The 23350-nt window shown below is 44.5% G+C and overlaps 1 protein-coding gene across 1 annotated transcript in view; it reads right to left on the reverse strand.

Moving 5' to 3' along the window:
* Nucleotides 1-16613, reverse strand: part of GCNA (germ cell nuclear acidic peptidase) — a 46786-nt gene extending 30173 nt beyond the window's left edge. Inside the window, exons 1-7 of the mRNA XM_044306681.1 lie at nt 15559-16613; nt 13380-13539; nt 13229-13283; nt 11231-11277; nt 9177-9234; nt 7029-7111; nt 6546-6944 (exon numbers count right to left, since the gene is read on the reverse strand). Of these exons, the coding sequence (XP_044162616.1) occupies nt 6546-6944; nt 7029-7111; nt 9177-9234; nt 11231-11277; nt 13229-13283; nt 13380-13539; nt 15559-15621 (865 nt within the window). The 5' untranslated portion in view covers nt 15622-16613. The remainder of the gene's footprint in view (nt 1-6545; nt 6945-7028; nt 7112-9176; nt 9235-11230; nt 11278-13228; nt 13284-13379; nt 13540-15558) is intronic.
* Between the last annotated feature and the right edge of the window lie 6737 nt (nt 16614-23350).

Consider the following 23350-nt stretch of genomic DNA (forward strand, 5'->3'; position numbering starts at 1 on the left):
AATGGAGCCTTACAGGGGGGTGATCAATGACAGGGGGGTGATCAGGGAGTCTATATAGGTGATCACCCCCCCGTCAGGCTCCATTCAGACGTCCGTATGTGTTTTGCAGATCCGATCCATGGATCCGTAAAAAACATATGGACATCTGAATGGAGCCTGACAGGGGGGTGATCACCCATATAGACTCCCTGATCACCCCCCTGTCATTGATCACCCCCCTGTCATTGATCACCCCCCTGTCATTCTCCATTCAGACGTCCGTATGCGTTTTGCGGATCCGATCCATGTATCCGTAAAAAACATACGGACGTCCGAATGGAGCCTTACAGGGGGGTGATCAATGACAGGGGGGTGATCAGGGAGTCTATATGGGGTGATCATGGGTTCATAAGGGGTTAATAAGTGACAGGGGGGTTTGTAGTGTACTGGTGTTTTGTGGTACTTTACTGAGCTACCTGTGTCCTCTGGTGGTCGATCCAAGCAAAAGGGACCACCAGAGGACCAGGTAGCAGGTATATTAGACGCGGTTATCAAAACTGCGTCTAATATACCTGTTAGGGGTTTATAAAAAATAAAAAAATAAAAAATAAAAAAAAAAGTTTAGTGGGGTGACAGAAGCCCTTTAACCACCTCCGGACCGCCTAACGCAGATGTGCGGTCCGGAGGTGGCAGCGCTGCGCAGAGTCACGCATATACGCGTCATCTCGCAAGACGCGAGATGACGCGAATATGCGCCCGCGCAGTTCGCGCCGGCATTTCGCACAGGAGTATTTCGTCAGCAACCTGCCAGCCGGCTGGCAGGTTGCTGATTTTTTAAAAATCCAATCAGAGAGCCGAATAACAGATCATATTTGTAAATATGATCTGTTATATGGCTGCCTGCTCCTCTGCTGGTTCTTTTCGTCGGTTGGATCCAGCAGAGGAGCAGGCTTCACAGTGAGTACACCAACACTACACACTTAGCCCCAGATCACCCCCCTGAACCCCAATTAACCCTTTGATCACCCCTTTGATTGCCCCTGTCAATCACAAGTGAAAAGAAAAAAGTGATCAGTGCAAACTGTCACTTTTTTTTTTCCACTGGTATTGACCGTTAGGTTTCAGTATAGTTTAGGCCCCTTGGTTAGGTAGTTTAGGGATCGGTTAGCGCCCAGCCCACCGCAGTCCGTTATTCGCTGATTAGCGTATCGCTAGTTCTCCCTCCACCCAAAACGCAGTGTTTGCCCGATCAGGCCTGATCGCTCGCCCACACCCGCCCCACCGCAGTGACAAAAAAAAAAATTTTTTTTTGATCGCTGCACATTCAATTTACACGCACTGCGGCGATAAAAAAATCAGTTTTGATATTTTTTATCAATCGCAGCGGCCTCCGGTACTTCGCTAGCCTCCCCTTTGTAAGACAGGCTTGCTTTTTTTTCTTGGGTAGTCTCAGGGAATACCCCTAAATTTAGTTGCCCACATGTCTACCAGGGGGTATTCTTCTGAAGAGGCCTACAGGCTTCTGACCCAGTCGGATGAGGAGTGGGAACCCTCATCTGATGAATCCAGCGGGTCAGAATACGAACCTGTAGAAAGCAGTGGCTCTCTGACCCAAAGTTCGGACGAGGAGGCTGAGGTCCCTGATAGCAGCAGGCGTACCCGGCCCCGTGTCGCTAGACCGCAGGTTGCGCAGGATCCGCTTCAAGAGCAGCAGAGTGGGGCTGGTGCTGTCGGATTACGTGGTGAGGCATACACCAGCAGCCCAGCCCTTCCTGGACCTAGTACCAGCACTGCCGTACAACCTGGTGAAGTAGCGAGCACCAGAAGGGCAGTTGAAGCTGGTACGGTGGCACGTGCAGTAGTGACCCCGTCGCAGCCACCGCAAAGACGTGCCCGTAGAGCCCCTAGAATCCCAGAGGTGCTGGCAAACCCTGATTGGCAGTCCCCAACTTCAGCCGCACCTGTAGTTTTCCCTTTCACCGCCCAGTCTGGAGTTCGGGTTGAGACAGCTCAGATCGGTTCGGCCCTGGGATTTTTTGAGCTGTTCTTGACTGCGGAGCTTTTAGACTTAGTTGTGGCAGAAACAAATCGGTATGCCACACAATTTATAACCGCTAACCCGGGAAGCTATTATGCCCAGCCTTTCCGGTGGAAACCAGTCCAAGTTTCCGAAATTAAAACTTTTCTTGGCCTCCTCCTCAACATGGGCCTGACAAAAAAGCATGAATTGCGGTCATATTGGTCCACGAACCCGATTCATCACATGCCCATGTTCTCTGCTGCTATGTCCAGGACACGATTTGAGGTCATCCTGCGTTTCCTGCACTTTAGTGACAACACAGCCTCCTGTCCCAGGGGCCACCCTGCTTTTGACCGGCTCCACAAAATTCGGCCCCTCAGACCATTTCAACCTGAAATTTAGAGATATTTATACCCCAGAGCAAAACATCTGCATAGACGAGTCCCTAATACATTTTACCGGGCGCCTTGGCTTCAAACAATACATCCCAAGCAAGCGCGCCCGGTATGGGGTCAAATTGTATAAGCTCTGTGAAAGGGCCACAGGCTATACCCACAAATTTCGTGTCTATGAGGGAAAAGATCAGACCCTGGAGCCGGTCGGTTGCCCTGACTACCTGGGGAGCAGTGGGAAGACAGTTTGGGACTTGGTGTCACCCTTATTCGGCAAGGGGTACCACCTTTATGTGGACAATTTTTACACAAGTGTGGCCCTCTTTAGGCATTTGTTTCTAGAACGGATTGGCGCCTGTGGTACCGCGCGAACTAGTCGCGCGGGCTTCCCCCAACGGCTCGTTAGCACCCGTCTTGCAAGGGGGCAGAGGGCCGCACTGTGTAACGAAGAACTGCTTGCGGTGAAATGGAGAGACAAGCGTGACGTTTACATGCTCTCCTCCATTCACGCAGACACGACAATACAAATTGAGCGAGCAACCCGTCTCATTGAAAAGCCCCTCTCAGTCCACGACTATAACCTCCACATGGGAGGGGTGGACTTCAATGACCAGATGTTGTCTCCGTATTTAGTTTCCCGCAGAACCAGACGCTGGTATAAGGTGGTGTCTGTATATTTAATTCAATTGGCTCTGTACAATAGTTTTGTTCTCTACAGTAAGGCTGGGAGAACTGGATCCTTCCTCAAATTTCAGGAAGAGATCATCGAGAACCTCCTGTACCCAGGAGGTTCCGTGGCCCCATCCACCAGTGTAGTTAGCCGTCTACACGAGCGACATTTCCCCAATGTCGTTCCTGGTACCTCAACCCAACCGTCACCCCGAAAAAGATGTCATGTCTGTAGCAGGAGTGGAATAAGGCGTGACACCCGCTATTTCTGTCCTGACTGTCCTGACCACCCTGCCCTATGCTTTGGAGAGTGTTTCCGGAAGTACCACTCACAGGTACACTATTAGCATAGGGATCATCTCACCAGGATAGGCACACAGGGCTATTAGGGCCCATTCACTCACTGCTGCTGCAAACGTCTCCTTTCACATGGGACAAAGTGCATAACGCACTTCGCCACATCTTTGGGCGATTTGCGCTTTGCACATTGACCCATGGGGAAGGAGAGGTTTGTTCTATAAAAGGTAAAAAAAAAAAAAAAAAAAAAAAACACACACACCAGTAAGCAAACACGTTAATGTTCAGTTCAAAAAGTTAGTTACATGTTCTGTTGCAAAGTTAATAAAATTATTGCGTTGCGGCCTGGTTTTTCCTTTTTTTTTTTTTTTTTTTTGTCTTTTTACCTTCCAGGTGGACCAACCGATCGACCAGCTGCAACACCGATGTGCATTCTGACAGAAGCATTGCGCTGCTGTCAGATTACACGCAAGTCGGTGTATGCGGCGCTGCAAGACGGATTTTCTCCTCTGCAGTGACAGATACGTTTGCCGAGGCATACGAGCTGAGGAGGCGTTCCTATGCTAATAATAATAATAATAATAATAATAATAATAATAATAATAATAATAATAATATATATATATATATATATATATATATATAAATCCCGGCAATGATTTATTCATCCACATCGATTGATGTGAATGGAGAAATCTGGTTTGCCAGGGCATACGAGCTAAGTGGGTATGGATGTAGGGCGGAGCTCCTATGTCCTGGCAGACACCTTTCCCCTCCATTTTTTTTTTTTGGCAGAGATTTTTTCATCCACATTGATCGATGCGAATGAAGAAATCTGTGCCGTTCATTTTTTTCTTTCAGCCCAGAGGCTGAACGGAAAAAAAAATCTCATTACCTGTATGCTCAATATAAGGAGAATAGCAGAAACTCCTAATGCTGGCCATACATGTAATGATTGCGGAGACCCTCAAATGCCAGGGCAGTACAAACACCCCACAACTGACCCCATTTTGGAAAGAAGACACCCCAAGGTATTTGCTGAGGGGCATATTGAGTCCATGAAAGATTGAAATTTTTGTCCTAAGTTAGCAGAAAGTGAGACTGAGAAAAAAAAAAAAAAAAAAAAAAATCAATTTCCGCTAACTTTTGCGAAAAAAAATTCTATGAACTTGCCAGGCCCCTCATTGGATACCTTGGGGTGTCTTCTTTCCAAAATGGGGTCACTTGTGGGTAGTTATACTGCCCTGGCAATTTAGGGGCCCATATGTGTGAGAAGTACCTTGCAATCAAAATGTGTAAAAAAATGGCCTGCGAAACCCGAAAGGTGCACTTTGAAATATGTGCCCCTTTGCCCACCTTGGCTGCAATAAAGTGTCACACATGTGGTATCGGCGTACTCAGGAGAAGTTGGGGAATGTGTTTTGGGGTGTCATTTTACATATACCCATGCTGGGTGAGAAAAATATCTTGGTCAAACGCCAACTTTGTATAAAAAAAAAAATGGGAAAAGTTGTCTTTTGCCAAGATATTTCTCTCACCCAGCATAGGTATATGTAAAATGACACCCCAAAACACATTCCCCAACTTCTCCCGAGTACGGCGATACCAGATGTGTGACACTTTTTTGCTGCCAAGGTGGGCAAAGGGGCACATATTCCAAAGTGCACCTTTCGGATTTCACCGGTCATTTTTTACACATTTTGATTGCAAAGTTCTTCTCACACATTTGGGCCCCTAAATTGCCAGGGCAGTATAACTACCCCACAAGTGACCCCATTTTGGAAAGAAGACACCCCAAGGTATTCTGTGAGGGGCATGGTGAGTTCCTAGAATTTTTTATTTTTTGTCGCAAGTTAGTGGAATATGAGACTTTGTAAGAAAAAAATAAAAATAAAAAATCATCATCATTTTCCGCTAACTTGTGACAAAAAATAAAAAGTTCTATGAACTCACTATGCCCATCAGCGAATACCTTAGGGTGTCTACTTTCCGAAATGGGGTCATTTGTGGGGTTTTTCTACTGTTTGGGCATTGTAGAACCTCAGGAAACATGACAGGTGCTCAGAAAATCAGAGCTGTTTCAAAAAGCGGAAATTCACATTTTTGTACCATAGTTTGTAAATGCTATAACTTTTACCCAAACCATTTTTTTTTTTTTTGCCCAAACATTTTTTTTTTATCAAAGACATGTAGAACAATAAATTTGGCGAAAAATTTATATATGGATGTCGTTTTTTTGCAAAATTTTACAGCTGAAAGTGAAAAATGTCATTTTTTTGGCAAAAAAATCGTTACATTTTGATTAATAACAAAAAAAGTAAAAATGTCAGCAGCAATAAAATACCACCAAATGAAAGCTCCATTAGTGAGAAGAAAAGGAGGTAAAATTCATTTGGGTGGTAAGTTGCATGACCGAGCGATAAACGGTGAAAGTAGTGTAGTGCCAAAGTGTAAAAAGTGGCCTGGTCATTAAGGGTGTTTCAGCTAGCGGGGCTGAAGTGGTTAACCCTGCACCTCAGAAACAGCAGAAAACGTTTAAATTAGTAAAATGCAATAAAAAATTTATAAAATAAAGCCCAAAGGTGTATAAAGCTTTTAAATCAAAAGGGTACATATTTTCTCCCTGCATTGAAGGGGTTTACTTAAAGGGGGTTGTCTACTTTTTTTATATTGATAATCTATCCTCAAGACAGGTAGCCAATATCAGATCAACGGGGCCCATTCACTTCAATGGGATGGCTCCTTCCTATTCACTTGAACAGGGCGGTGGAGCTGCAATTCTGACGGCGAGCAGATAAACAGTGAAGAGAAGGTGGTGCTTGTACGAGTGCTGCGGTCTCTTCAAGTAGCTGAACGCCAATCTGATATTGAGGAGCTATCCTGAGAACAGGTCATATATAAAAACCTTTAATGTGCTCAATAAAAGACATGAGCTGTACATCTGTTTGTTGTTCTAGTAAGATTGTCATCCAAGTCACATTTCGCTAGTAAACAATGCAGAAATCCAGGTAATTCCAAAGGGTCCACTTACTTTTCTTGCAATTGCACCAAGTACATTACCTGAAGTGCACAATACAAAGGCTGTGGACTAGTCATACTAAAGTATCACCTTTGCCTAGAGCATTCCCATTAAAAACAGCAGATTAATGCACTGTCCCTTATTTTCATAGACCCTCTCAATAGCTGACCTGTTGCAGCAGTCTTTGGTTTGATTTTACTTGCAGCTGAACTAGGCGTTTGGTTCTTTGTCCGGTTTTTAATGCGGTCCATTAGACTTTCAAACTCCTCATCATCAGAGCTCCCAGAAGTCAGGAACTTGGGCTGATTCCTAGCTGGCCATTTCTTTGCATCATGTCCACCCACACTGTTTGTCTCCGAATTATTTTCCTTGCCACTTTCCTTCACAGGCTTTGAGGTAGATCCATTATCTGTCTTTATGTTACGATCTGTTCTATGTCTGTCGCGCCACGTGCTTTTAATAACTATTGAATCATCATCACTGTCGCTTATAAACACTGGAGAACTCGACTGCAGAGATGCAACTGTTTCCCGAGAACTTTTAGATCCTTTACCATGGGTCTTGATCCCTATGAATAACACAACCGTGAGAGACCTCATAAAGGATCTAATTCTAGTAATACCCGACTTAGAAAATTATAAGCATTACTTACCATTTTTAGTTTTAGGCGTTTTCCAACTTTTAGAAAATACTGAATCAAAGTCATCATCCGATTCAACAATGAACACTTTCAAGCTGTTAAAACAAGCATTTAAAATATATTTTATTCATATAAAATGAAAACAGGAGGCAAAAAATAAAAAATTCTTATATTTAAGAAGAACATAGACATCCCCCCCATAGCTGTCAGCCGTACCATATAAATAAGGTTCACAGCGGGGGTCAGCCGACAGTACATTAAAAGGGTTTTCCGATATTTTAACATGGATGACCTGTCCTCTAGATAATACAAACAGGTAACGGCAGCATCTCCAGCAACTTTATTGGACAGACTTCACAGAAAGTGTAAGAATAAAAATAAACAGCAACGTTTTAGCTACTACATAGCCTTTGTTAAGCCAAGGCTCAACAAAGGCTATGTAGTAACTGAAACGTTTGTTTATTTTTACGGTACACTTTCTGTGAAGTCTGTCCAATAAAGAAGTCGCTGGAGATGCTGCCGTTACCAGTTTGTACTATTCGTTGGGCCGCTGAGGATCTGCGGCTGTGGTTTGGCTAATGCATTCCGGTGTGGTCATTTGATGGTCATGGGTGCTGCTCTACATCTACTATTCTGTCCTCTAGATAAGTCATCAGTATCTGATGGTGGGAGTCGGCACTTCTATGGGGCTGAGCTGCATCTAGGCCAGTGATGGTGAACCTTTTAGAGACCGAGTGCCCAAACTGCAACCCTACCACCCACTTATTTATCACAAAGTGCCAACACTGCAATGGCAATGAATACCAATATAATATGTCTTCCATGTAATTTATCTATAATATCCTGCCTACATTCAATGCGCTGCCTGTGCCATTCATAGTGTGCCCTGCGCTGATGAATGGCAGGAAAAGTCTAAGGCATATTGGTACACCTTTCCGCAGGGTGCGGGTGCCCACCGCCTCTGGCACCCATGCCATAGGTTCGCCACCACTGATCTAGGCCATGTGACAGATGAACGTGTCACTGGGAAAGCTGTGAGAAGGCCACGGCGCTACTGCGAGCACCGCTGCCGTCTTAAACAGCTAATCGGCAGAGTCCCAGGTGTCAGACCCCCACTGATCAGATACTGATGACCTATCCCGAGTATTGGTCATCAGTATTAAAATCTCAGAAAAACCCTTTCATGTGTATGGGGGCTTTAAGTCTGTTGCATTAATTTGGCAAAGTACTCCACTTGCTAAACCAGGACCACCTGCAACCAACTGGCTAGAGATGTCCTGTATTTAGAAGTGCTGGCATCAAACAGGCTGGTGGATGAAACACTAGCATAGAGCGCCAGAAAGTTAATCTCCAATTCTAGTACCTGTTGCTAGGTTCTCTTTTAGGACTTTTTCACACGAATGTGCCGTATTTTGCAGACCGCAAAACACAAATGCCGCATGTGTGCCTTCCACAATATGCGGAATGGACGGCCCTTTATAGAAATGTCTATTCTTTTGCGGCCCCATTGAAGTGAATGGGTCAGCACCCGAGCCGCAAAAAATGCGGCTCGGATGCGGAACCAAACCACGGTCGTGTGAATGTGCCCTTAGGTTGCTTTCACACAGCCATGTGTGAAATTAGGTCTGTATGATGGCTACATTTCCTAAACCATCTGCAGTTCATGTGAGCTGAACTCAAAGCAAAGTTATCTATGTGAATACTGTACGTGACATTACATAGGTATTCTTCACTAAACTCATTGCTTCTAGAGGCAAATATATAGGGCAGGTGGGGTGATAAATTACCTCCTGACCCCCCTAGCAAATGTGTTTTTAAAGGGTACCTAAACCTCCCCACAAAGCTCAGAAGGTGCAGCGGCACATTGAACTTGCATCACCTCTACAGGAAAAGTACACACCCTATATACTTTCTATGGATACCTACTCCGCCTGCTGCAAAAGTAGAGCAAAGCGGATGGAGGTGGAAGAGGCAGATCGCTCTGAGAAGCAACGCTGCACCCTCCGAGCTTTGCATGAAGGTACAGGTACCCTTTAAAGGCATAGTGTGAAATAGTCAAAGACTAGACTATAGAAGCCAAGATATAACACAATCTATGAATAATTCATATATGTAATACATGACTGATACATTGAAGCAAATGTTTCTTTTAAAACATACCTGTTCTGTTTATCCACAACTTTAGTTGAGGTTTTTGGCGTTTTTAGTTCTGTTAAAACTAGAAAAGAAATAACATTATTGCATAAATCTATGACCAGCCTCATGCAGCCCTGAGGGCAGTATAAACTGGTGACAGCCACTGCTAAAACTGGTCCTGAGCAGCTTTCAGTGGGAGCCAAGAGCTGGACTCCACTCAGTCTTCATAGTCATGTGCTCTCATGCCGATTGCTATAGGAAAAGAGTGGTCGATGAACTGGAGGACTCCGGAGCGTCTGCTTTGTATAGCGTGGTCTCCAGCCCTCAGATAGGACAGCATATATGTAGGTAAGAGATTCCCTTTAACTGACATTTAACATCCAAAATAAAAAAGACCATATAAGATTACACGAGTATACAGAATTTATAACCAGCACATTATATCTGTCTACTTAAATGTCTTTCCTGACACAGACTTAGGGTGACACCTATCAGGTGTGGGACTGGGAGAAATAAAGAGTTGCCTTTTATTTTTCTCTCAACCAATTTTAGTCTAGATTTTTATTTTTACAAAAAAAGTAAAAATAAAAAATAGACTGCTGTACCTCAGGATAGTGTAAATCTATATTACAGAATTGTTAACACAGCTTTTGATCTGGCTGGAGTAGGGATGGGTAATTTATGAAATTAATTTGCCTTTTAGTGTCTGATGATTTTTTATTTATTTATCCACCGTCCTTTAAAAAAAAATTCCTGGAGCACTGCATCAGTGCAGCCTGTGTACTTATTCAGGTGTATAGCACACGGATCACTGCTGGAGCCCAGCACTGACTATAGGAAGACAACTATAGGGTATCGATGTGTTGCCCTGGCAGCCAGAGGCCTAACAAAGGCCCCAAAGCCTGCCATGATTATGTCAATAGTCTGTCACTGCTACAGTAATAGGTGTAAGTCGTTGGTATACCAATGCATTATAAAGCATCTCCTAGTGGGAGTAAAGAACACAAATTAAAGGTCAATAAAGTTTGTAAAAAAAATAAACATTTTTCACATAAGTGGTTTTATTTAGTAAAACTGGTTAACAAAAAATAAAAAAATAAACACATAATATTGCCGAGTTCACTCCCAACTAATGTAATAAGTCCCACATACACCAAAATAATAGTAATGAAAATACAGTTGTGCTTTAAAAAAAAATACTAGAGAATTGGTCATTTATGTATTGAGGACTATGATCCAATATCACATCTGAGTGGTAAGAGTATGTGAACCATTGTTCAGTATCTGCTGTGACCCCCTTGTGCAGCGATAACTGCACCTAAATATTTCCGCTAATTGTTGATTAGTCCTGTATATTAGTTTGGGGAAATCTTAGCGCATTCCTCCACACAAAACAGCTTCAACGCCGTTATGTTGGCGAGTTTCCTCACATGAACTTCTCGCTTCAAGTCCTTCCACAACATTTCTATTGGATTAAGGTCAGTCTCTGCTTTGGCGATTCCAAAACTTTAACTTTATGCTTCTTTAACTATTCTTTGATAGGCATAGGTATGCGTTTTGCTATTTACCTACCATATACTTTTTGACCATCCTTAGACCACACATACATATGTACGGTACTTTTTCTATATACTCCTGTAGTTGTGATCTGTGGATTTTATCATCTGCGTGTGTATCTTGTCACATATTTAGGGAATGCAGTCCTTGTTTATGCAGTGCGACTCATTTTATGCCTTTTTAATGTGTTTTTAAGATATTTTAGTAAAGCATGTACTTATTTTACATTTATTGGGACATGCACTTTTCTTAGTTTGGAATTTATTTAGCTGTTGGTGCAGTCCAGTTATATATTTAGTTCAGGCCATACAATAATATAATATTTATTTGCCATTTGGGATAAGTGTGGTTGCTGAACGGCTTATTTTTGTGGCATAACAGATGCGAATACTGGCAAGCCTTTTGTTGGGCACATATGATGCATTACACCTATAAACTGCATAGCAACATAAATGAGAGGTGCAAACTGATGTTAGAAAACGGAACATGTGCACAATCTTTAAAATGAATACATTACATACATTTCTCAAACTCTTCATCACTGGAATCTGTTTCTACTATTCGGGACCTATGCACAAAAAAAAAAAAAAAAAGTTCTAAAATTATATAGGTGCCAAAAATGAAAAAAACAAAACAGAAGCGGAGATCTATGGACATCTTATATCAGTCTTTCTATTCCTGTAAATAAATTATCTGCCCAAAATGATTTATATTAGTTACACCTAAGGCTACTTTCACACTAGCGGCAAGGAACTCTGGCAGGCTGTTCCGGCGGGTGAACAGCCTGTCAGATCTGTGCTGCCGCTAGTGCACGCGTGCCCCGGACTATCGCTCTAGCCCCATTGACTATAATGTGGGCAGGCCGGAACTCTCGGCTATTTTCGGCACCCCATAGAAATTAACGGAGGGCGGCTGCGTATGCATAGTGCACCCTCCATTTATTTCCCTGCTCCGTTCTCATTGTAGGTGCAGGTCCCAGTGGTGGGACCCGCAACTATCAGACAATGGGTGCTTATCTTAGAGATAGGCCCCCCATTGTCTGAGATGGGACAACCCCATTAACCTATTAGCGAGGGACCACAACTTGAAGGACCTTCCGACCAAAGGTCAATTTATAACTGGTCGGTAAGTCTAACCTGTACGGTCTACAAAAAGTGCCATAGCTAGACCAAGTTGCAGCTTGGCAAAATTTGGTCTACTGTAGCGCATGCCCTTTTTGCCCAGGAGGTAGATATCGCCCTGGTAGAATGAGCCCTAATAGAGACCAGACAGTGTTTGTTCTGAAGACGATTGGCCTCTGGAATAGTCTGCTTGATCCATCTGGTTAATGTCCTTTTGGTGACTTTCTTCCCCTTACTGCCTTATCCAAACTGGACAAAAATGTTTGAGTCCTTTCCTTCTGTCTCTTGTAGATATTCTCTGTACGTCTAGGCAGTGAAACCGCGCCTCTCGTGGCACAGAAAGGACAGAAAGAGGGCAGGATTATTTCTTGTTCCGTATGAAAAGCTGTTACCACTTTAGGTAGAAAGGCTGGATCTAGTTTTAAAATGAATCATCCAAAATTCTCAAGTAAAGTTCTCTCATAGATAAGGCCCAAATCTCCCCTATTCTACATGCTGAAGTAATCGCTACCAAAAAAGCTGCTTTCCATGATAAGTGTTTTAGGGATATAGAATCTAGCAGTTCAAAGGGAGATTCACATAAGGCGTTCAGTGCCAGTGAAAGATCCCAAGGTGGAATAGTCTGTCTCAAGGTGGGCCTTAATCTGCTCATAGCTTTAATGAATCTCTTAGTCAGAATTAAGTTATGTTTTACGATACATTTGTATCTGGGTAAAGCTGGCATCTTGTCCAGTAGGACTTTTTTGTACAATGTGCCATCATGGGTGACATCCTGGAAAACATGGTTTAAAGGGGTTATCTGGAATTTGATATTTATGGCCTATCCTCAGGACTCCCGGGACCCTCGCTGATCAGCTGTTTGAAGAGGCCGTGGCAGTCCCTAGGCTTAGGCCTCTTCCTAGGCCAGCGACGTCACCATACATGTGGCCTAGGTGCAGCTTAGTCCCATTCAAGTGGATAGGACTAGCCTTCAATAGCAAGCACAGCCGCTATAGAATGTACAACATTGTGCTTGGCAAGCGGTGAGGAGGCTGCAGCACTAATCAGAGCCCCAGTGAGCACAGCAGCCTCTTCAGACAGACAGATAGTTGGCGGAGGTGCTGGCAGTTGAATCCCTGCCTATATGATACCGATTCCATCAATCTCAAATTCCTAGATAACCACTTTAAACAAGGTCATTTTCGGATGACACATTCCCTTTAAATCTGGACCATGTCAATTTATGCTGCAGATATCAAATATTTCACCGTTTGTAATGCATTGTGTGAAATCCACAGCAAATCTGCAGCAAACACCGAAACAAAGAAACAGCAAAAGCCACAACAGAAACGTCACCTATGTGGCCGTATGCTGAGACATCGATCTGCAAACTTCACTCAAAGAGAAATTGATAAATACCTTGGTTTCTCTTGAACTGAGCTGGGGAGATTAGCTGTCAGAGAACATTTGGATTCTGAAAACACCACATATTAATAGTTAGCGACAAATAACCAAGGCAATTCATAAAGTGAGGACAGATAACACCCCCTTCCTTCAGTGATGCATATACCTGGTTGTTTGGCCCTATTGCTTTCCTGTGAAAGTTGCTTTGGAGGAGAATTGTCCTCTGCTGAATCGGTCAGGACTAACTCGTGTACACAAGGCAACTGAGGACTGTAATCGCCTTCGTAACTCAGTAGCCGGGGTGGAGACTTTTGTCTTGTCCTAGACTAGAATTCATTAACCAAATAAGGGAAATTAATATAATAAATATACACACACACAAAAGCAGGACTAAGCAAAGTATAGTGCACACAGTCCAGACATTGATTAACTAGTCCCAATTATCCATAGAAATACATTTCAGCTCCCGTCTGGAGCTTTTTTCAAGGTGGGAGCTGAAATGTTGTGTTTTTATGGATACTGAGGAATAAATCTATCATTTTTACATCCTTAAAGTGCTGTGATCCCTTCTACATGATTATATGCATCTCAAACACATGATATACATATATAAATATGGAATTACAGGCAGACCATCATAAAACAGAACTTGAAAGGGGTGGTTTAATTTTTTTTTTTATTTAAAAGGCTCAGCCAGCACAAACATTGGGGTCATTTATTTTAACTACGTAGAAAAGTCCCACATTTTGTCACAATTGCCAGTTTACCAGGAAACGTGCATATTTTTTACTTTTGGCACCCTAGCCCCTTTCAGCAGGCATTTGGAGTAGAATTCAGTTCTGGCGAATAGACAGCAGAAGTGACAAGTTTATTAAGAGGTCTGAGACCTAGGCTGGGCTCACATCAAGTTTTTGCTCAACGTTTAAGGCTACTTTCACACTTGCGTTCAGAACGGATCCGTCTGCATTATATTGTAAAAAAAATTCCAAGTGTGAAAGTAGCCGCAGACGGATCTGTCCAGACTTTACATTGAAAGTCAATGGGGGACGGATCAGTTTGAAAATTTAGCCATATTGTGTCAAATCCAAACGGATCCGTCCCCATTGGCTTCCATTGTAAGTCTGGACGGATCCATTTGCCTCCGCACCGCCAGGCGGACACTCGAACGCTGCTAGCAGTGTTCAGGTGTCCGCCTGCTGAGCAGAGCGGAGGCTGAACGCTGCCAGACTGATGCATTCTGAGCGGATCCGCGTCCACTCAGAATGCATTGGGGCTGGACGGATGCGTTCGGGGCCGCTTGTGAGAGCCTTTAAACGTAACTCACAAGCGGAGCCCCGAACGCAAGTGTGAAAGTAGCCTGACATGTTTAGGGAAAGAAAAAAAAAAAAAAGATTCAAAAGTGCAGTACACTACATTTTTCATCCTACAGAATCCAATAAAAAAAAATATATATATATATATATATATATATATATATATATATATATATATATAATATATACACACACTTATCATGGAACTCTACGGTAGCAGATACCACTGTATGCAATCTGTCAGAAGCATCCATTTAACATATGTTAAAGGGGTTCTAGATCAGCAGCGGGTACAGGCGGGGGCGCGCACATAGGAGGTGCAGCGGGTACAGGCGGGGGCGCGCACATAGGAGGGGCAGCGGGTACAGGCGGGGGCGCGCACATAGGAGGGGCAGCGGGTACAGGCGGGGGCGCGCACATAGGAGGGGCAGCGGGTACAGGCGGGGGCGCGCACATAGGAGGGGCAGCGGGTACAGGCGGGGGCGCGCACATAGGAGGGGCAGCGGGTACAGGCGGGGGCGCGCACATAGGAGGGGCAGCGGGTACAGGCGGGGGCGCGCACATAGGAGGTGCAGCGGGTACAGGCGGGGGCGCGCACATAGGAGGTGCAGCGGGTACAGGCGGGGGCGCGCACATAGGAGGTGCAGCGGGTACAGGCAGGGCAGTGCACATAGGAGGTGCAGCGGGTACAGGCGGGGGGCGCGCACATAGGAGGTGCAGCGGGTACAGGCGGGGGGCGCGCACATAGGAGGTGCAGCGGGTACAGGCGGGGGGCGCGCACATAGGAGGTGCAGCGGGTACAGGCGGGGGCGCGCACATAGGAGGTGCAGCGGGTACAGGCGGGGGCGCGCACATAGGAGGTGCAGCGGGTACAGGCGGGGGCGCGCACATAGGAGGTGCAGCGGGTACAGGCGGGGGCGCGCACATAGGAGGTGCAGCGGGTACAGGCGGGGGCGCGCACATAGGAGGTGCAGGAGGTACTAAATGAGCGCAGCCGGTGACAGCTCAGTCTGCAGCCCCTCATCCACTCACAGCCTGAGCCCCCTGTAATCGGCCCGCGATCCTCTCCAGGAGGCTCTGTGACTCCGCAGCCATGGCCCTGCAGCGTATCAGGAATACAAAGATTTAAACTTCCCGCGGACCAGGAAGGGGGAGCCTCTATATACTTCCGGGTAATGCACGGCCTGCGCCCAGCAATACTTCCGGGACACTCAAAAGCCCGCAAACAGGAAACTGCTGCTGTGTGTGAGAGGTTTCTTTCCCCTCAGACTGGGTGATAAGGACGAGCGATGTATGGAGGACGCGCTGTGTCGCGGTCGTCCTGCGGCTTTCCATGGAGGCAGCTGCGCCCTTGTAGTGTCCTTGCTGCTTCTGTCTCCCGCCGACCTCCCTCACTTCCACATATAGCCAGGTCTGAGTTGTACACAGGACTTGTGTATCCACAGGGTTGTCTGTAAATGTAGGCGACATTTTACCCTGTGTGGTGAAAAAAATGTATCTGTCCCTGATTGTTTGGAGGCTGGCGGTGCTTGACTAGATTTGGGTGGAAATTATAATTTTTCAGCTCACAGTAAATTCTGGCAATGAGTTATTACCGGTATATTGAGCTATAGACATGTATGAGTTATAATCTTCATTATTCATTACGTTTTTTCTCCATTTGTCCATAAAAAAATTGCCCGTTTGTGATTTTTGGGCTTAGACTCGGGTTGGGAGCCCTGGTGCCCACCACATTGTAGGCGCTTTTGTATTTCCCTCCGGTAGTCTGACAGCCCCCAGGTGGCCCTCTGCAGGCTTGGACGTAGTAGGTCCTCTGAGAAGCACCTGGCCGGTTTGGATGATTACAAAGGAACCTGAAGCAGAAATTAAAAAATAAGAGGGCACCAAGTACTCCGTTGCTTTGTTTTCTCAGGAATAAAAAAAATGGTCGGTTGGTCTACACCTCCGCTCTCTCTAGCCTACACCCAACATGAGCAGTAGTTTAAGCTGGGCTTTTAGTAGAGAAAGGGCGAGTACATTTACTTTCACACTGGCGTTTCTGGGTCCGTCTGTGTGATCCAATTCAGGGCTCTCACAAGCGGCCCAAAACGGATCAGTTTAGCCCCAATGCATTCTGAATGGATAAGGAGCCGTTCACAATGCATCAGTTTGGTCTCCATTGCATTTTTTTTTACTGTTACTAAAACGCAGCTTGCAGCGTTTTGATGACCATCTGAAGATGTGGAGCCAAACAGATCCATCCTGACTTACAATGAAAGTCGATGGGGATGGATCAGTTTTTTACTGACACAATATGGTTCAATGTAAGTCAAGACTGATCTGTTTTTACTTAGACTTTTTTATATTTTTTATGAATAATTCAAACGGATCTGTCTGTGCAGATACAGGGCGGATCTGCATCGAACACAGGTGTGAAAGTAGCCTAAAAGCCTAAAAAAAATATAGTTGCGAGATTAAACTCCTGAACTTAAAGGGGTTGTCTCATTTCCGCAAATAGCATTTATCATGTAGAGAAAGTTAAAAGGGTTGTCTGAACTGACATTTCCTCCTTTTCACCCCTCTGAGATGAGCGTCTCCAATGCTCTCCATTGTCCTTCGCTGTGTCGCACAAGGTAAGGGCTGTTTTATTTATATTTTACATTGCTTGGTGGAGGCTGCCAACTAGCAGCGGTGACATCACAGGCACTAATCAGCAGGCTTTAGACCTGCCCTAGCCGATTAGTGTCTGTGACGTCACCGGGATCACTGCTGGGCAGAAGCCTCTGCCTAACAGAGACCCGGTTTGTCACCAGATCTAATGAAAAAGCCCTTGTCCTGTGTGATACAGGGAGATACAAGCATGACCACCGCTGATAGATTGCAAGGTGGTCATAACCATGGAAACAAGCAGTGTATAAAATGATGAAAAAATTAATCCAGCCAGCAAAGGAGGCAATATGGACAATTACAATACATTAGCAAGTGCCTTGTATTAACTTTTTCTACATTATACATGCCACTTGTTGAAGTGAGACAACGTGTTAACCTTACTGAAGTCTGTATCACCCTGTGATGCTCCTATCGATGTTCCCTGCATTTGTGGCAGAAGAGCTATGGAGGTCAAACAGTTGCCCCTATGTACCGCACCATCCAAGTCTGAGCCACTTCTGTAACCTGCTGTTTCACCAGGTTTATGGTTTGGAACTCTAGTAGAGAAAAGTTTAGTTTGAACAATGGCTCACAAGACACTAAAAAAAGCCACCCATTAGATATTTGGGGGCAAAAAGAAATTCTTCAAACTCCAGGCCTATCCAGAGCTCTCAGGGTATGCACATAAAAAAATCTCTTCTGTATGATCCAGGACACTTGGGTCTCCTCATCAATAAGAGAAGTCTATGCACTCAGTTTCAAACAAATTCAGAATCCAGTTTATCTTCATAGATTTTTTGGAAAGGCAGTATTAGAAGTAACATGTTCAGAAAAAGGTTTTTGGTAAACAGAAAATTCTAAATGAAGATCAGTCATGGTGTTTTGGAGGGAAACGTTTTTGTGGCCACAATATATTTCACAGATATCTACCTACATATCCCCATATTACCCAGCCACAGGGAATTTCCCATGGTCATAGACATAGTATGCACACCTTTGGACATTCACTGGCCAGCTCTTCAGCATTCCATGTGCTTCCAGAGTTTTATCAAGATCTCAGTGGTTCTAACATGATCCCTAAGGCCTCTTTCACACGGGCGAGATTGAGATGAACGCATTGCAAACGCACTGAATCCGGACCCATTCTATGGGGCTGTGCACATGAGCGGTGATTTTCAGGTATTAGTTTTTTGCAGTATGCTCTATATTGTGCGTTTTTCATGCAACGCAGGACCCATAAAAGTGAATGGGGCTGCATGAAAATTGCCAGCAAGTGCGAATGCGGTGCGATTTTCACTCATGGTTGCTAGGAGATGATCGGGATATGGACCCGATCATTATTATTTTCCCTTATAACATGGTTATAAGGGAAAATAATAGCATTCTTAACCACCTCCGGACCGCCTAACGCAGATCTGCGGTCCGGAGGTGGCAGCCCTGCGCTCAGCGACGCATATATGCGTCATCTCGCGAGATTTCCTGTGAACGCGCGCTGGCAGGCTGGAGATCAGATTTTTTTTAACCCCTAACAGGTATATTAGACGCTGTTTTGATAACAGCGTCTAATATACCTGCTACCTGGTCCTCTGGTGGTCCCTTTTGTTAGGATCGACCACCAGAGGACACAGGTAGCTCAGTAAAGTCGCACCAAACACTACACTATACCCTCCCCCCGTCACTTATGAACCCATGATCACCCCATATAAACTCCCTGATCACCCCCCTGTCAGGCTCCGTTCAGACGTCCGTATGATTTTTACGGATACATGGATCGGATCCGCAAAACACATACGGACGTCTGAATGGAGCCTTACAGGGGGGTGATCAATGACAGGCGGGTGATCACCCATATAGATTCCCTGATCACTTCCCTGTCATTGATCACCCCCCCTGCAAGGCTCCATTCAGACATCCGTATGATTTTTACGGATCCATGGATCGGATCCGCAAAACATGCGGACGTCTGAATGGAGCCTTACAGGGGGGTGATCAATGACAGGCGGGTGATCACCCATATACACTCCCTGATCACCCCCCTGTAAGGCTCCATTCAGACGTCCGCATGTGTTTTGCGGATCCGATCCATGGATCCGTAAAAATCATACGGACGTCTGAATGGAGCCTTACCAGGGGGGTGATCAATGACGGGGTGATCAGGGAGTGTATATGGGTGATCACCCGCCTGTCATTGATCACCCCCCTGTAAGGCTCCATTCAGACGTCCGCATGTGTTTTATGGATCCGTAAAAATCATACGGACGTCTGAATGGAGCCTTACCAGGGGGGTGATCACCCATATACACTCCCTGATCACCCCCCCTGTAAGGCTCCATTCAGACGTCCGCATGTGTTTTGCGGATCCGATCCATGGATCCGTAAAAATCATACGGACGTCTGAATGGAGCCTTACCAGGGGGGTGATCACCCATATACACTCCCTGATCACCCCCCCTGTAAGGCTCCATTCAGACATTTTTTTGGCCCAAGTTAGCGGAAATATTTTTTATTTTTTTTTGTTTTTTCTTACAAAGTCTCATATTCCACTAACTTGTGTCAAAAAATAAAATCTCACATGAACTCACCATACCCCTCACGGAATCCAAATGCGTAAACATTTTTAGACCTTTATATTCCAGACTTCTTCTCACGCTTTAGGGCCCCTAAAAAGCCAGGGCAGTATAAATACCCCACATGTGACCCCATTTCGGAAAGAAGACACCCCAAGGTATTCCGTGAGAGGCATATTGAGTCCATGAAAGATTGAAATTTTTGTCCTAAGTTAGCGGAAAGTGAGACTTTGTGAGAAAAAAACAAAAAAAATCAATTTCCGCTAACTTATGCAAAAAAAATAAAAATTTCTATGAACTCGCCATGCCCCTCATTGAATACCTTGGGGTGTCTTCTTTCCAAAGTGGGGTCACATGTGGGGTATTTATACTGCCCTGGCTTTTTAGGGGCCCTAAAGCATGAGAAGAAGTCTGGGATCCAAATGTCTAAAAATGCCCTCCTAAAAGGAATTTGGGCACCTTTGCGCATCTAGGCTGCAAAAAAGTGTCACACATCTGGTATCGCCGTACTCAGGAGAAGTTGGGCAATGTGTTTTGGGGTGTCATTTTACATATACCCATGCTGGGTGAGAAAAATATCTTGGTCAAATGCCAACTTTGTATAAAAAAATGGGAAAAGTTATCTTTTGCCAAGATATTTCTCTCACCCATCATGGGTATATGTAAAATGACCCCCCCAAAACACATTCCCCAACTTCTCCTGAATACGGACATACCAGATGTGTGACACTTTTTTGCAGCCAAGGTGGGCAAAGGGGCACATATTCCAAAGTGCACCTTTCGGATTTCGCAGGCCATTTTTTACACATTTTGATTGCAAAGTACTTCTCACACATTTGGGCCCCTAAATTGCCAGGGCAGTATAACTACCCCACAAGTGACCCCATTTTGGAAAGAAGACACCCCAAGGTATTCCGTGAGGGGCATGGCGAGTTCCTAGAATTTTGTATTTTTTGTCGCAAGTTAGTGGAATATGAGACTTTGTAAGAAAAAAAAAATTACAATAAAAATCATCATTTTCCGCTAACTTGTGACAAAAAATAAAAAGTTATATGAACTCACTATGCCCATCAGCGAATACCTTAGGGTGTCTACTTTCCGAAATGGGGTCATTTGTGGGGGTTTTCTACTGTTTGTGCATTGTAGAACCTCAGGAATCATGACAGGTGCTCAGAAAGTCAGAGCTGCTTCAAAAAGCGGAAAATCAAATTTTTGTACCATAGTTTGTAAACGCTATAACTTTTACCCAAACCATTTTTTTTTTTTTGCCCAAACATAATTTTTTTATCAAAGACATGTAGAACAATAAATTTATCGAAAAATTTATATATGGATGTCGTTTTTTTTTGCAAAATTTTACAGCTGAAAGTGAAAAATGTCATTTTTTTGCAAAAAAATCGTTAAATTTCGATTAATAACAAAAAAAGTAAAAATGTCAGCAGCAATAAAATACCACCAAATGAAAGCTCTATTAGTGAGAAGAAAAGGAGGTAAAATTCATTTGGGTGGTAAGTTGCATGACCGAGCGATAAATGGTGAAAGTAGTGCAGTGCAGAAGTGTAAAAAGTGGCCTGGTCATGAAGGGGGTTTTAGCTAGCGGGGTTGAAGTGGTTAATAAAGAATGCTTAGTAAAATAGGGATGGAGGGGTTAATAAAAAATAATTTAACTCACCTCATCCACTTGTTCACGCAGCCCGGCTTCTCTTCTGTCTTCTTCTTTGATGACCAGGAGGAAAGGACCTGTGGTGATGTCACTGCACTCATCACATCTTCCTTCACATGATTCATCACCATGGTGCTAGATCATGTGATGAGCGCAGTGACGTCACCACAAGTCCTTTTCCTCCTGGTCATAGAAGACAGAAGAGAAGCCGGGCTGCGTGTACAAGTGGATGAGGTGAGTTAATTATTTATTTATTTTTAACCCCTCCATCCCTATTTTACTAAGCATTCTTTATTAAGAATGCTATTATTTTGTTATAAGGGAAAATAATAAAATCTACACAACACCTAACCCGAACTTCTGTGAAGTTCGGGTTTGGGTACCAAACATGCATTAAAACGCGCATTTTCCCACGACGCACCCGCATCTTATCCGGCCCTCACACACGACGCCCCTGTAAAAAAGGCCTAAGTGTGACTGACATCCCATGCCTCGACAATTGGCAGGTAAAGGTGGCCTCCAAAAAACTGTGTCTGATGGATCTGCACACAACCATATAGCTGTTACATATTCATGGCTCCCTGATTCATTAGAAGAGGTCATAGCTTTTCCCAACTCATGAGCTGAAATACCTGGTTTCATTATCATTGGCTAACAATATAGTTGTCCTCAGAGAATAGAGCTGCAATCTTGATGTGTGTTAGTCACCTCTTTCCTTACCTCAAAGTGTCCCTTTGCTATGACATCAAAGTGTTGGATTTTTTGTCTTCATTATAGACATAATATTATGGACCATATTTGATGTTTACCTTCTCCAAAACAATATACACTCCATGGACATGTGGAGAAAGATACATAAGGGGCTTTAGATGTATCCATCAATTCACAAAAAGCTATGGCTAAAATTCTAGCTTCTGCTACATGGCAAATTTCTGACTCCCCAGCCTCAGAAAAGTCCTCACTACGGATGACTTCACCTCGACTCAGGTTTGCATGTACACAGATCAATGAGCTGAGAGGAGAACCTGGTGTACATATATTCTCATAGCTTTCATTTTTTTCCCAAGAGGGCTCAGGAAGAGTTTGCAGAAGCAGACAGAAGTCATAGCCATTCTTCTGTGATGTACTCGCTCGCATGGCCTAGATCCCATTTCTGTGGACACTCCAGGAGGACAGTTACTGGAGTCTGCCAGGCATTCCAGACCTCTTTTAGAAAGGGTGTTGTCTTCATCCACACAAGTTGCATCTCACAGTGTGGAAGCTAGAAAGGACAACCTGTCATACCTAGAGGTTGTTAATGCCATGTTAGCTGCCTGAATGCCTATAACATTTTTTATGTATTAAAAACACTCACATAGTGCAATTCACCACCAAGGCAAAGTTGCAAAACAAGGTTTCTGTAACAAACCAGCGGGTGTGTACCCACTATGTAACTGACTGGGGGGGTGTAACTAAGCAACACCAAGTCTTCATTAGTGCCACTGGTGGTGAGGATATACTTGAGCCATGGTAGTTGCCAGGGGCGACTCCAGACCATAAACAGAGTCAGTGGCAGTTGGTCCAGCAGATCAGTAGAGTCCAACAATGGTACCAGCAGAGTCAGACAGCGATACATATACAGAACCACAGACAGGCAAGGCATAGCAAAAGCAGTTACCTGCGCCGCAAGCAAGAGAAGCAAGGCGGCCTCAGGAAGAGCTGCACAGAGACGGAGAAGGCATACAGGCATTCCCCCTCCGGGGATTACAGGAACCCTCTTCTGCAGGCAGACCTAAAACAAGCAGATACTGACATGAACAGAACAGGGACCGAAGCAGAGACAGACATGGGACAGGATACATCAGAAGCGGTTAAGCACTGCCAGGCTCACAGACGCAGTTACTCACTAGGCGATCAGGAAACAGACCAGGAACATAACATAATACAGGGCTGGTACAGACAGGACATGGCATATACAAGATACAGA

This window comes from Bufo gargarizans, chromosome 9 (genome assembly GCF_014858855.1).
Source record: "Bufo gargarizans isolate SCDJY-AF-19 chromosome 9, ASM1485885v1, whole genome shotgun sequence".
Classification (NCBI taxonomy): Eukaryota; Metazoa; Chordata; class Amphibia; order Anura; family Bufonidae; genus Bufo; species Bufo gargarizans.